Genomic DNA, 14,793 nt, shown 5'->3' on the forward strand with positions numbered 1-14,793 from the left:
AGGTTAACAAACACTTAACTACTATGCCAAATCCAGCCTTAGTCACTATGATAGCGCTCTCACTACTTTTTAATTGATTAAATTTTGGTTCAATGATTGCCATCATTTACATAGTGCTCGTGGATCAATATTTATTAGGAGACCTGTTTCTAATCAATTCAACCATATCAAACATGCATGTGATTGACATTTCCAGTAATCATCTCTTCTCTTTCATTTTTTTCTACTGTAATAATTGTGATTAAACTTTTCTAGGGTGGCAACTACATGCATTCAAGGGGTGTATCAGTACATCATGTGTTTAGACATGTCACAGTAAGTTCTCCATAGATTGATTTTTTCTTGTGCTTAATTAACTTTAAAATTCTGTTGGCAGAGTGAGATATGTCAACTCCTTCAGTTCTGTTAAGTGTTAACAAATACATTATGCATTCAACTTCTTTGTTCCTATGCAGGAGAATGCTGATAGAGCATTGCAGTACTTTCTCAGTGTAGAAAGTAATCATTCACTTACTCTACTTCTGGTATGTCTAACACTCTTAGTAGGTGTCTAGGTATAGCAGATTTCATAGTATGAGAATAGTGCCACTGCCACATTTAGGCCTTGTTTGTTTTAAAAAAATTCTTTTAGAAAATAAAAATTAAAATAAATATTTGTTAAGTTATTTTTCTTAACACATTTAAATGTATTAGAGGTGAATGATGTGATAAATATATTTTAAATTTTTAAAGTCTTTATTTTATTTTCTGAAAGCTGCAAATTGAAAATAGATAAGGCCTTAATTTTTTTATAAGACTGTCTGTATCTGCCTCTTTCGTATCCAGACTCCATCAAGGATGTGTTTTCATCCTTTAACTATTCTCCTGGTGATAACATCACATGCATTATAACCTTGATTTTAGGATTGCATGAAAATGGTATAAGACAAGGTAACTGTAATACACAGAATGGTGTGGGTGCCTATGCTGTTTCATATAAGCCTTGCTAAAAAAACCTAAAACCAAGCTAGTTTAGGTTGTTATTAAGAAAATCAATTTAAACAATTCAAAAATGTTGTATAATTGATATGCCCCACCTAATCAATGAGAAAAATGCAAAAGGTACACATTATCTAAGCTGACCAATAAGCAAAATGTTTTTCCTGCTTCTTATCTTTGCGGTTCTTACCCTCCAGCTAAGGGTTCTCGGTTCTCCGTCGACATCTTCTTCTGCTGATTATATTATTCAAGCAGTGCTCGCTACCAAAGCACTAGTACTGATCAGCTCTTCTCTTTCTCCTCTGCTTATTAACTCCGCCAGCCACATTCAGAGCCATCCGGGCCGCAGCATTTTCAGCATCAGCCGAACCCTCTCTTTTTCAGTACTGACCAGCTAAGTCATACGCGTTAGCCGGTTAAATCTTTAATAGCTCCATCATTGTATTACTCAATATATCTTATGGTTCTGCCATTATCCTTCCTTCTAGGCTTCTATTGAGGTGCATTGCTTGCTCCTCTAAAGGTGTGTCTCAAGACAATGATTTTCCTTCCGATCAACAAGAATTCAATCCCGCCTCCTGTGGACGGTGCACAGCATGTGTTAAGCATTTCGCTTTTGCTTGAACTTGCAGCGTTTCTTTTGCTAAGATCTCTCTAGTACTAGTAAGATCTCTATTGTTCTCTATATACGTCTCAAAAATGCAATTCAATTCTATGGTTCTGGAATGATCTAATCTATTCTCTATAACTAGACTGAAGGGCAATCAAGTCAAATTTAAGAAATCTATATAAAGATACAACACCACCAAAAATCAACAGAAAGCACATGAAAGGAAAGGCCATGAAAGGAAAATCAAATCCAATATAAATAAATGAGCACCTTTAGAGGAACGGAAAGGAAGGAAATAGTAGAGCAAGGAGCACATTTCTATTAAGCGAAAACGCGCTAGAACGTAGGTTGGGGTAGTGTTGTTGTAGGGGAAACACCTTAAACATTAAACAAAAGTGGGACCCCTTTCCTTTAGAGGAAGGAAGGACGAGACCCTAACTTACTTAAATGAAACTGAAAGCTCTTAAAAGGAATTAAACTTAATATTAATAAATGTGAACCCCTACCTAACATATATATCGTCCCAAAGGCCTATTTCAGAAGTTAGAAGCTATTAATAGGGTTAACTTATAAAGGTACGTTCCCTTTCTTTTTGACAGAATACCTTAGGAAAACCTATAACATAACATAGACCAACCTAGTAGGGAAAGAAAAAAATTATTACACTTAGAAAAATGACTTAAGAGAAAGAATCAAAAAGTAGTCACCCGTATAAGATATGTGCACACCTTAAGAGAGAGAAACGGAAAATTAACATAAGGATACACCCTTAGGGAAAGCACAAGAAAGCCCATTAAGAGTGACTTACACCGAATTTAGAGCGCTACAACGTAGGTTGTTTGGTTCGTAGGGGAAAGGTACACACATATCCTCCGGATAAACAACTGCCTTTAAAGTATAAGGATCTTCTTTCATTCTGCTTTCCTGGAGGTGTAGAGGTCTAACACTCTTATCCTTGTCTTTAGTTATTTTACTTGAATATCTCAACCTTTTATCTTCTATTGGATGATTCATCTTCATTCTTGTCATGCATGCTACAACAGAATCTATGCCCTTGTAAATAAAAATAACTGTTTGGTGCTGATTCCTACAAAGGAAGGAAACAATTAGGGAAAGAAAGGTAGTGGAAAAAGTGAAAAGGCTTGTAAAATAATTTTCATTGGACTCTCCTGGCTCTTTCCTTCAAGGGGGAAGAGGAAGGGAATTTTAAATTTCAAAACTTTATTTGTTTAAAACATTAAAGAAAACATCAATTTTAAATTTCAAAACTTTATTTGTTTAAAACATTAAAGAAAACATCAATAAAAATATATTTGAAAAAATTCTAATTTTTTAAGGTCAAATTGAATTTCATTGTATGCAGAAGTGAGTTTTCTGCTAAATCAGATGAAAGAAATATAGAGAAATTTTTTCTTGGGCTTTTCGTTCCCTTTCTATTGTTCCGCCAAAGAAATCCGAAGGAAAGTGCATTGGAAAAATATATATTTCCTTCCAAATTTTCTTCCCTTGTAGGAACACACAATGAAAACATAATGCATACTCAACTATAGGAAACAAATTCTTATGACCAAATTGAGGGACATGATAGAAAAATAAATAAGCCTTTTGTTCTATCTGCAATCTGCTTCTCCATTTTTCAAGGTCATCGATGAGTTAAGATACTAACTTCTATTCTAGGTGCATGCTGTGGAAAGAACTCCGTCGATGAGTGAGCTGAATGAAATAATGCTGGGGCAGGTAAGCTTCTTAAAGTAGGTTACCTGCTTTAAAATTTTTCCTGTACATCAGAACTTCCAATCACCTTTAAATGTTCTCTTTAAGCTTGATTCCTACTTTTCTAATCATCACAGACTGTCATGTTTTGCAGGAACAACTTAAGCAAAGTAACCAGTCATTTGTTTTCCGTTTAAAGGTAATAAAACTTGTCATGTATTCGATCTGTCGCTTGCCTCTTTGCTAGTTCTACAGTCAATTGGTGCATATCCAACTATGGAATAGTAAGTTATATATGACCTTCCTATTTGACCAATTGTTTGTTTCACAGCCAAATCCTATTAGAGTTCCTCTTTTTAAAGTTATGCTTTCGGTTAAGCATGACTGGTAAATACCATACTGGCGTGTCATAAACTTTTTGTTGCTGCCATTTTAAGTATTTTATATATCACAGGCTGCTGATAATTCAACATTATATGGATGTTGCGTTTTGGTTGAAGAACTTCTACAAAACCCTTCAAGTTTGGTTTCGTTGCTTATAGGGGGCAAACCATGTTCACCACCATTAAGCCGTCATATATTGACTACATCACGTTGTTACTGCATCTTATCAAGGCTTCCATTTTTTGACCTGCATTTTGGGATACTGAAAAGGTAACAAATAATCTAACTTTCTCCACCATCAATCTTATTGTTGCCTTTTGGCGTCTGATGTTTAATTTGAGTGTATAAAGGCATTTAAGCTAATTGAAATAAAATATGGCCACAATCGAAAATTTAACTTGATGGTCATTGCTTAGACCATTCAACCTCATGTTAGTTGAATTTTAAATCTTCCACAAGTAGCTTATGTTTTTTATACGCTAATGGGAGTATTTGCCTAATGTAGATTTGCAGCGGACAAAAATCATTTTCAGTAAATTAGAGTGCTTTTTGCTCCTATAGTATTGAATGCCTCTTAAATAAGTTAACCTATAACAATTTTCAAATTTTGTCTTTGTTGTAGTATCTTTATTGAAGAAAGGTTGGAATGGCTTACGAAAGGCTCTGAAATGCTAAATCTGCTGTCTACAGAAGAAACGTCTGAGGATGAAAGGGTGCTTGATATCACTTATAACTCACCTGAGGAAGAGTATACTGCCGAGGAAGGTGTAAAGCAAATGAAAGATTTTGATTCAATGCCTGAAGCTACTTCTATGGAAGTTTGTAAAACGCCGGAGGAAGAGTATGGTGCCTTAGGAGAAAGGCAGACAAGAGATTTTGATTCAGCTTCGAAAGTTACTCCTAAGGAAGTTTATAACTCACCTGATGAAGAGTTTGCTGCTGCGGAAGGATTAAGGCAAGCAAGAGATTCTGATTCAACTTCAGAAGCTTCTCATAAGGAAGTAAGTGTCAGCAAGGATCATGATTCAGACCCAACAATTTCTATCCAAGAAACTGCAATTTTGGCAGCTTACCAAGAATCAATGGACCTCGCTGAAATAGAAAATGGAGACATTAGCCAAAACAATCTTGATGACTCTATTAATAAAATTAATGAAAACAAGCAGCAGATGGATGCAATAGATACTGTTTTGCCACTTTTCCGTTGTCCTGCTTATGAAAGTTCTGAATCCTCCAGCAGGTAAGAAATTTTTTTTTCATGATCATGTGAATCAATTATTGGCAAAGTGTAGCAAATTTGCTATGCATTTGATTAATGCATATTTCACTCTATCATCATATTCTTGTCATCAAACAAAACTACATGTAAATTGTCATAAATCTTAAGTCAATTTTCTTCTATTTTTTCCTAATTCATAATAATTAGTGCTTAATTTTCTTAGACCACCCAAATGTAAGGGCGATTAGTTATTTTTTGGGGGTGCAGATGCGGAATAGTCAAACTATTATTTGGATTTATTAGAATTCCAACACCATGTTTTAATTCGTCTTTTCCCATGGGTATTTGGGAGTTTTACATATTTATCCTTTAAAACTTTGGAACATGAATATTTTGGTACTGCAGATTTGATGTACCATATATTCCTCTTAGAGTATTAATTATGCACATCTGTGACTGGTTACCTCAAATTCTTTGAATCATTGTTATCAATAATGTAAAATGTAATAAATATAAATAACTAAACTGTTTATTAGTTTGGTACCCTTGTTTCTCTTATGTGTGTACCCTATTACAAATCTTCCAGGTGCAGAGAAGGATCCAAGACTTTGTTTCAATAGCTATATAATTCCACTGGGGCCCGTTTTGGCCCACCCATTTAGTTGCTGTTACTCCTGAGTTGTAGTTGTCATGTCATTAAATTTTATGTTGAGGGTCAACTGAAGAATATTACAATGGCTTCTTGCATTTTTTTTTCTTTTTGATTTATAAGTTTGGATGAATATATATATATATATATATATATAAAATTAACCCTGCATTTTTTTTGTAAGTTTGCAATATATATATATATATATATATTAAGTTTAGCTTGGCCTGTATAAAGATAATGACTTTGGTAGGATATAAACAATTTCTTATTTCATTCAAATAGATCTTTTCTGTCACATAAACACTGTATGTAAACGAAGGCTTCCATTGTAATTTGAAAACTTCTGTTTAGTCTTGCCAATCCTAGACAAAATTACTGCCTGGAAGACTAGATAAATTATAGGTTACTGCTTGAAAAAGTTTTGGTTTTGGTGTAATGACTAAGAATTTCTTTCCTCTGTACACTCAGTTTACAGGGATCTCCATGTGAAGGTAGAAATCTGAGGAGAAATAATGATGATTCAGATCTGGAAGAGCCATCTTCTTCTGGTCAAGAAGATCTAAATCGCCACAGTAAAATTCTTGAATGGGCCAAGGTTGGAAACTTGCCTTTTGTGCTTTAGTTAAGGATTTCTGAAATATATGCACATCATAAATTCACTAATGGTTGATGTATTGCTTGGATGTATTCTCAGGCAAACTGCAATGGATCCTTACAGATTATTTGTCAGTATTATGGTCTAGAATGTCCTGCTAGAGGATCAACACTAACTTTTAAGCCTTTAGAGCACTTACATCCGTTGGATTTTCATAGGCCTGGTGAAACGGTTCTTCATATTGCTGGCTCCACTATCGATATAAGATCTGGATGTACAAGCTTAGAAATGACTGAGGTTCATTTCTGCTGATAATTCAGCTCTACTTTGCTATCTAATTACTTCAATATCTTCTTTGAAATCTTTCTTGTATGTTCAAGCATGTTGATCTCATATTGCTTAATCTACCCTTGTACTCTAGGTGCATCATTCTCTTTTAGCAGAAGAGGAGGCGACCGCTCTATCTGTATGGACGGTTGCAACGTTATGTGGGTGTTTAGGGCTTGACCGTGTAAGTATGAGATATTTGTCATATAGCCTGCTTATTACTGCTTATTGAATAGTGATAGTTGTCAAAAGTTTATTGAATTAGCATAGTTGTTGACATACTGCTATTATTGTGGTTGGGATATGGCCAAGTTTGGCAATAAGAGATTGGTTCCTGGAATGGTGCACCTGATCTGCAAATATATTCTTTTAAAATTTTTTTGAGATATATGTACTAGATTACTTAGCTTCTTTTAGGTTTTCAACCATTCAGCTGAATACAGGAAAACACTTAGTTGAAGTAGGTGTATAAGTCTATTGCTAGATATTTAGCACATTAATTGAGAATTAGTTGCAAGTCTCTTTTGAAATGATGACTTGATAGGGATTATGAGTTTTAATTGCGCTAAAGATTAGGTTCATGAGGAATGATTCTATAGAAGCAGATAAAACTTAAAAATTGTCTTTTGTGGCCTGGTGAGTCAGTGGCTTTTCATTTTAATATCATTAATTTGGGAGCTGACGGCATGTTCTATGAATATGGGGCTATATAGTTTTGAAATTAGTGGATTACTCAGTATCATTTATTTTCACTAGAAAAAAATGGTGAATATGATTCTCAACTGGTTGTTGATTGTATCAGTGCATACAGGTGGTTTATATGGTTTCATTACTACTGAATATGGTGAATAACTGTGCACTTAATTTCCTGTTTATCTATTTGTGAATTGTTATTTTGTAATTTTTTTTTTTTTGCAATTGTCAGATATTGGTGATGCTTGCTGGAGCACTCCTGGAAAAGCAAATAGTTGTTGTTTGCTCAAATTTGGTAACCCTCATTCTATTACTTTTACTTCTACTTCTGTTAATTACTATTTCTACTTCAAGTTGTTATTCAACACTGTATCTATTGCCGTATCTTTAGGTTTCCTGATTTCACAATAGTAAGATATATTGTTAGTGTGTTGGAAAATACTTGACTTAACTCTTTTCTATCTTCAGCTAATCATGTTCTAGCAGTAGTTACATGCTGTCCTATCATCAATTTTATTGCCATGTAGGTTTAAGGAATCTTCCATCTTTTTGCTAGTGATGCTTGTTGTGTTTTACAAATTAACGTGAGGACCATCTGGATTCTTATTGCAATCTTTGTTCATACATTTCTGAGCATACTTTTAGTGACATCTAGACACATTGGCACATCTAGTAAGAAACAATTGTTGTTCATTTCTGTCTTCTTTTTGTAACTTGAAAGCTGGTCTTCATATCATGTAAACATTTAACATGCAGGGAGTCTTATCTGCTTCAGTATTATCAGTTGTCCCATTGATACGTCCTTATCAGTGGCATAGCCTACTAATGCCAGTACGCAACTCAAACTTTACCAATTCTTTACTGATATTAGTTCTAGAGAAGGATTTCATTACCTCTTGTCCGATAACAATGTATTTGTATCTCAAATTAAGGTTTTGCCAAATGACATACTGGACTTTCTTGACGCGCCTGTTCCATACATTGTAAGTTTCAGTATATTCTGTCTCCCTTTTAACATACCAAGCATACGCATATTATGATCGAGGAAAAGATTCATATGATTTAATTTGGTTCTCTTTGCATATGTTGTCTATCTCAATAATGACTTAAATATGGTTTCTTGGTATACTGAATCATGGTGCAAGAATATGTACAGTTAATATGATATAATACTTAATGGGTCCATGTGGCGGTAGAGTTAGCTGGCCTCCCATTAGGCAGTTTGTTACTTGCAAAGGTCATAATTTGTGCATTTACTTGGGTGAGAAAACAGTTAAAACTAATGTAGTTTGATAAATAATGATGATTACGCGATCTGCATCACAGTAAATCATTATATTTGCTCCTATTACTATTGCAGGTTCATCTGATGGTATTTTATTCCTTAATTGTTAATGATCCTGTCACTTGAATCGACTTGAAAGGTATTAGAAACTCATTAACAGCCAACCTTGAACATCCTAATATGTTTCTAGTATGTCCAATATGGCAAAAATGACCATAGTTAGGTTAAACTCTGTCTACTTCAACATCCACCTTGGCCTTGTGTTTGAGATGAACAGTCAAGATAGTCCACTGCTTAGATTAGCAACTCATTGATTATTGTTGATAAATTAAAGGAGATTCCATACTTTGGTACATTGGAGATCACATTGTTTCGATGCGGTGACAAACAAAAGTTATAGTTGTTTTAGTTCAAATATTTGAATTTCATCCTTCACCCATTTATTATGTCTCTTTAATTCCTAACAAATGTATTAGATTATATGAATCATTCTGATAAAAATTCTGCCTTTGTAGGTAGGCATAAAAAACAAAACTACTGATATACAATCAAAGTTGACAAGTGCTATTCTTGTTGACGCGGACAAGAACCAGGTTACTTTCAAGCTCAGTATGTCTGTTGAATCATGCATAACTTTTTTTTTTTTTAAAAAAAAAGCATAATGTTGATCATATGCATCTCTTTCCAGATGTCAAGTTCAGTTTCCCCTTGTTTTCCTTCTATTTAGTGTGCGGATCTTCTCCCTTGACTAATAGAATGAGTTCGATTGACAGTACTAATAATACATTTTTTAATATTCGTCCATTTGATTATAGAATTTTATTATTGAAAAAAACTTATGAATCATTCAGCCATAATAATCTTTAGCTGCTCGTAGCTATATTTCAATGAATGTCTTACTTCCAATTAGAACCTGATAACAACTCTGGTGTTGGTAGTGTAATCTTTCCATAGTACTAAATCATCAATGTATCATAATGGATAAACTTCATCCCTGCAATTTCTTAGTTACCAATGCAGCAGCATATTTCATCACTATTTGGTTTCCTATGCTGGTTGTGGAGTCCATCTCTAAGACTTCAGAGTTAGTCGATTCCAAATTGGTCAGTCTTGGTTAAGATTGCGTTTAAGCACAGTAACAAGTATAGACTAAACAGAAGACTAAAAGAGGGAAGTAAGAAGAAATCAAGATAAGAAAATGAAGACACAGCATCACATAGATGAGAAATTGCATATATTAACTTTTTCCCTTTGGCGTTTAATATCTTAACCTGACAAACAAGGATGATCTTACAATAATTCATTTTACTATCTTTTCTCGGTCATGGATCCTCTTTTTGCCTAACCACCATCATCTTTTTTTTTCTTTCACTGTAACTTACTCTTCTTGGATGCTATAATCTGCTCAAAGTCTATGTAGGACAACCTTTATTGTGTTTTGTCAATTCTAAGCCAATCACCTAAATCTATACAGTTTTGGATGCTATGTCAACATAAATCAGTAGTACTAGGGTCAGCTGATACAATAAACTAATTTTGTTGTAGACATGGATTTAGTATTTGGTCAAGATTGTCCTTCTGGAATTGAACTTCAACCTAATTCCAATAAAGTGATTGTCAATGTTTTTCTCTCTCAAAAGAGATGTAATTATAGACTTCCATAGAGTTCGATGGAGGGACGATATCTATGTAGCTGACCCCAAGTAGTTGGAACTAATATGCTTGCAGATGTTGATGCGTAAAATATATGTAATATACATGTAATATGAGACCTAGCATTTGCAGTCGCTAAAAATCTTTAGTCCTCACATAATAATTTCACAGACCAATTAAATGTAACCCTGACTGGGATTTTAAGAGATCATTGCTGTAGTGTATGCTAAGTTCACCGTATATATTGGGTTTTTTTTTCTGAATAAAATCCAGCATTCACTGTCAGTGTTTACTTGTTTGTCATAGTTCATCTGTTGGTATTTCATCGGACACCTTTTGCTCTTCATGATCCTTTAGATATTTAATCATGTAGGTTAGGTCATCCTGGATGCCCCAACTGCCACAGAAGAAAGAACTTTTCTCATCACTTAGTCCTTACCATGCAAAGCTTGTTGGTGAAAGCTACTTGGCCCGTAGAAGACCTGTGTACGAGTGCACAGATGTCCAGGTAACTACTTCTCGAGCCTGGCTGTTAATATTGAATGACAGTGAAGAAAATTTCACCATGGGTATATTTACGTGATGTAGATCTATTTTCCATAAGTATTACTTCCCTGTCTACTGGAAGTGGAGTATGCCATTAAATGATAAACTCACATACTGCATTTTCTTGTTCTTATTACTTAAAAGTTGTGTAGATACACTGTAATTTTCTATGAATGAAGTTATTATTAGGTTTATTAAACTTTTTTGCTCATCTTCACAGATTGAAGCTGCTAAAGGTTTCTTGGCGGTTATTAGGTCATATCTTGATTCATTTTGCTCAAACCTTCGATCCCACACAATAACAAATGTTCAATCAAACAATGACAAGGTTTGCTCTCTGAATTTGACAATGTGCTCATCTCCAATGTTGTTATTTCATGTATTCCAGCTATGTTTTTAAGTATCACCATGATCTCTGTAATTGTCTTAAACAACTGCTGTGACAAAGAAAATCATATACATAATACTATAATACTACCAAGATAAATCAATCTTATTAGTTAGATTACCAAACATGACTTGTTAACCCTTCTGCTCTGTGCTTATCTACAGGTTTCAGTGCTGTTGAAAGATAGTTATATTGATTCCTTTCCATATCGTGACAGACCCTTCATGAAGGTACAATTCATTGCATTCTCATCCTCTTCTAGCCATTCGCTGTTGTCTATTGAATAAACTATTTGGCTTCATTGACATCGGATTGGATACAAGTATTAGAAATGGAACTTATACAATCTATTGATGATTATATATTTGTTCTTATTTATTTATTTCACTTGTTGGAACAGCTTTTTGTGGATACACAGCTTTTCTCCGTACATACAGACCTTGTTCTCGCATTCTACCAAAAGGATTAGAAGATACCGCTGGAGATTTGGTGCTCGAGACCGAAAGAAAAAGGAAGCAAATATAGCCGAGGAATTCATGTAATTTTTTCCATGTCTTTTCTTGTAATATCGACGGGGTCATCCTCATCTAAAACATCATGCTCCCATCTGTTATAATTACTTGGTCGATAATGTTATCAATGCCCAATAATTAAGTTGAATTTATCTACATTTATGGGAGTGATGTATTTGTTCACAGCTCGAACAGCCTATTCATTTCACTTTGCTAGTTCATAATATACAAGGAACAAGTATTCATAATGAATCATAATTGAAAAGAAATTGATATCTTTACTTCATTTCCGTAATCAAGCATAAAAACACTCAAAAATTAAACAAAAAAAAATAGATATTTATACAAACCAATCTATAGCACAATTTGAAATGCCAAACCAATTTCAATTCAACTAAGAAATCAAATATACATGAAATGCTGCCATGTTAGAAATGATGTGTAATATGAAAAAGTTCAATATGAAATAAATATGACACACTCAATTGTATGTCTGTGAGTCCCATTGCATGGACATGGGATCCACTGTATGCAGTGTATCATATTAATTTTATATTGGACTTTTTCATACTTCCTATCATTGCTCTTTTCAATATGGTCCTTGAAAGTTACAGTTTACAGTTCTAATGTTTCATTATTTTTATTTCCTTTATAAATTCCTACCTTCCCTCGTAAACAATAAACATGTTGAACTCCTGTCTGAAAATTATTAATTTTCATATAGAAAATAGCTGTTCTACATCTGACCGAGGACCCAATTAAATATTTTTATTCAAACATATTAATAAATATATTATACACGCATCAAAAAATCATTTTATAGACTAAAGAGAAATAAATAAAAGTCTTTCCGGCGGCAGCAAAAGAAAAAGACTGGACAACAACGCCGTGTTAAAGTGGAAAGCTTTATCAACTTAAAGCTTACGAGATAGATACTCAAATCTTCACCAACCACTACGTTTACGAGGGCCCCTAAATCTCACGGTCTTTAGAGGCGGGTAAACTTTGAAGTCATTTCGATGGGATCTGTAAACGAAAAGAATAAAAGCGGTAGACCGAGGAGAGCCAACAGGTTTGTCGACGCGCTTGACGAACCGTCGGTGCGGACAGACGAAGCAGATGGCTCGGATTTCCCAAAGCGACCTCTATAAAACCCGACCACCCGCTTCTTCGTTCGTCTACTGTAAGAGCTTTGCTTTCTCCGGAGATATTTTTGAGGCGAAGAGGTAAACCAATCTGACTTGTGCTATTAGATCTTGCTGTGAAATGGATCGATTAGGAAAGACTTGTGGATTCTGCTTCTCTATTTTGGGATCTGAAATTTATTGCGTTTCTTTGGATCTGGATGATTGCGATCTGATCTCGATTGAGTTTGTTTTCGGATGAGTCGCTTCGTCGATCGATCTGGAGACTATCAGTTCTTTTTCTTGAGTTTTTTGAGACTCTGCGTGGATTCTTGCTTGCTGATTCAAGCGGGGTATGGCCATAGCCAAGGATTCATAATCTCCTCTGTTTTCAAGTGGACCGCTCGGAATCTACGGGATTGGCTTTGTGTTTTAGCTTTAGTACTAATTATAATTACTGCCAAAGTCTCCTGGGGAACCATCAAAGTGACCTTTTTGCCTCAAATATTTGACGAGACTTTGATACTCACCTTGTAGTTTGTTATTCCTATGTCTAGTTTCTCTGTTTGACTCCCCTAATTGTTCTATATGAGATGTTTCTGTACTTCACGTTAGTTCTCGGTCATAATCAATATTTCATAATTCTAAGAAGCAGTTGGTTAGTTTGTTTCATTTGACCTTGAACAATTACAGAAGGTACTTCGTTAGTTCTCGGTCATAATCAATATTTCATAATTACTGAGGTTCACTTGAGGGCTTGTGAAATTAATGTAGAAACCATCTCAAAAATTAAGTTTGAAGGAATTTATGCACGATCACAAACATTGAGTGTTCTTTGCAAAGTAATAAGTAGTCATTTGACCTTGAACAATTACATTTCTTGAATCTTTAATACATTGGTGCAATTTTGTGACATCCGTAAAGTTGAGTTTATGTTTTAGCTAGCCATAATTTTTATATTAGGTTTGGGGTGATACTTACTTCAGAGCATCTGATGATTTATCTCCCGTACATACGTTTGTAGTGTGATTGGATTTGCTTCCTTTATACCCTGTCGAAGTAAATTATACACAATTCACATACAATAAGTTTTAGTTAAAAAGAAATAAGGGCTACTCTCAAAATTCAGAAAAATAGAATTGTGTTGATCTGTCTTGTGTTCTATGTTATATAATTTATTGAAGTTCGATACTAAATTAGAATTGTGTTGATCTGTCTTGTGTTCTATGTTATATAATTGATTGAAGTTCGATACTAAATTAGAATTGTGTTGATCTGTCTTGTGTTCTATGTTATATAATTTATTGAAGTTCGATACTAAATTATACAATTATTACTTTCAGATATGAGCATGATGGAATTGCCTTCAGGAGCAGTACCCAAGTCCACGCTGAACCCAGATGCTCCCCTCTTCATCCCAATGGCCTTTCAGCAGGTGCAAGACTTTTCGCCGGAATGGTGGGAGCTAGTGAAGACAACCACTTGGTTCCGCGAGCATTGGTTCCACATACACCAAGATCAAGAAACCTTCGACGCCGATGAAGATGAGGACGTTGCGAACCTACTTCCAGATTCCATTGATCTTGACATTGGCATTGAACAAGTATCTCTTCAGCAATCTCTGCAAGAAGTGGCCATGAACAATGACATGATCAATTTGGGTATTCGAGGGCATCTGTTGTTCTTTATAATCAATCATTGCCGAATACTGAATCCAAGTATTTGATCTCGTGCAGGGTTTCTGAACGATGCAGAGATTGCTGCGAATAGGTTTGGCTCGAGAGCTCCTAAGAATGATGGCATGAGAGCATTATCCGAACCTGCAAAGTATCACGAGAAACCGGTTCAGCGAATGATCCCAAAGTTCGCCTCTCGCCATCTCATTCAGCAGCCTCGCTAGAAGTAATCCTACTGCCGTTCTGTATAGAACTAAATGAATCTGTTTGACTGTAGAGCTGTTCGAAGTAAGTTCAGTTTCAGAACTAGACTCTCAAAATATGAAAAGAAAAAAGAACAGACTGACCTTCATATCGATCAAAAATCTTGCTAAACAACGTTCACGCCGCATCTGTCGTTCTTAAAAATCTATCAAAGAGGCTATCAATCTTAAGAGA

At 34.8% G+C, this 14,793-nt stretch overlaps 2 protein-coding genes across 3 annotated transcripts; both read left to right on the plus strand.

Moving 5' to 3' along the window:
* Window positions 1-2,460: 2,460 nt before the first annotated feature.
* Window positions 2,461-11,711, plus strand: LOC141821262 (uncharacterized). 2 transcript variants are annotated; one of them, XM_074708667.1, is made up of 16 exons: window positions 2,461-2,526; window positions 3,266-3,325; window positions 3,456-3,500; window positions 3,756-3,955; window positions 4,308-4,925; window positions 6,025-6,151; window positions 6,251-6,448; window positions 6,573-6,662; window positions 7,404-7,466; window positions 7,928-8,002; window positions 8,104-8,154; window positions 8,972-9,049; window positions 10,483-10,617; window positions 10,876-10,983; window positions 11,208-11,273; window positions 11,444-11,711. In XM_074708667.1, exons 2-16 carry the CDS (start codon window positions 3,293-3,295, stop codon window positions 11,510-11,512), a joined length of 1,956 nt encoding a protein of 651 aa, XP_074564768.1. In that variant the 5' UTR covers window positions 2,461-2,526; window positions 3,266-3,292; the 3' UTR covers window positions 11,513-11,711. The 2 variants fall into 2 exon arrangements, with proteins under 2 accessions (XP_074564768.1, XP_074564769.1); XM_074708668.1 differs by lacking the exons at window positions 10,876-10,983; window positions 11,208-11,273; window positions 11,444-11,711 and having other exon boundaries at window positions 8,972-9,065; window positions 10,483-10,566.
* Window positions 11,712-12,678: 967 nt separating this feature from the next.
* On the plus strand, window positions 12,679-14,707 carry LOC141815983 (protein EARLY RESPONSIVE TO DEHYDRATION 15-like). Its single transcript, XM_074703835.1, has 3 exons — window positions 12,679-12,781; window positions 14,023-14,340; window positions 14,416-14,707. Exons 2-3 carry the CDS (start codon window positions 14,025-14,027, stop codon window positions 14,577-14,579), a joined length of 480 nt encoding a protein of 159 aa, XP_074559936.1. The 5' UTR covers window positions 12,679-12,781; window positions 14,023-14,024; the 3' UTR covers window positions 14,580-14,707.
* The last annotated feature ends 86 nt before the right edge of the window (window positions 14,708-14,793 follow it).

The sequence above is a fragment of the Curcuma longa genome, chromosome 2, assembly GCF_044706935.1.
Source record: "Curcuma longa cultivar G26 ecotype Majalengka, Jawa Barat chromosome 2, ITB_CL_G26_1.1, whole genome shotgun sequence".
Taxonomy (NCBI): domain Eukaryota; kingdom Viridiplantae; phylum Streptophyta; class Magnoliopsida; order Zingiberales; family Zingiberaceae; genus Curcuma; species Curcuma longa.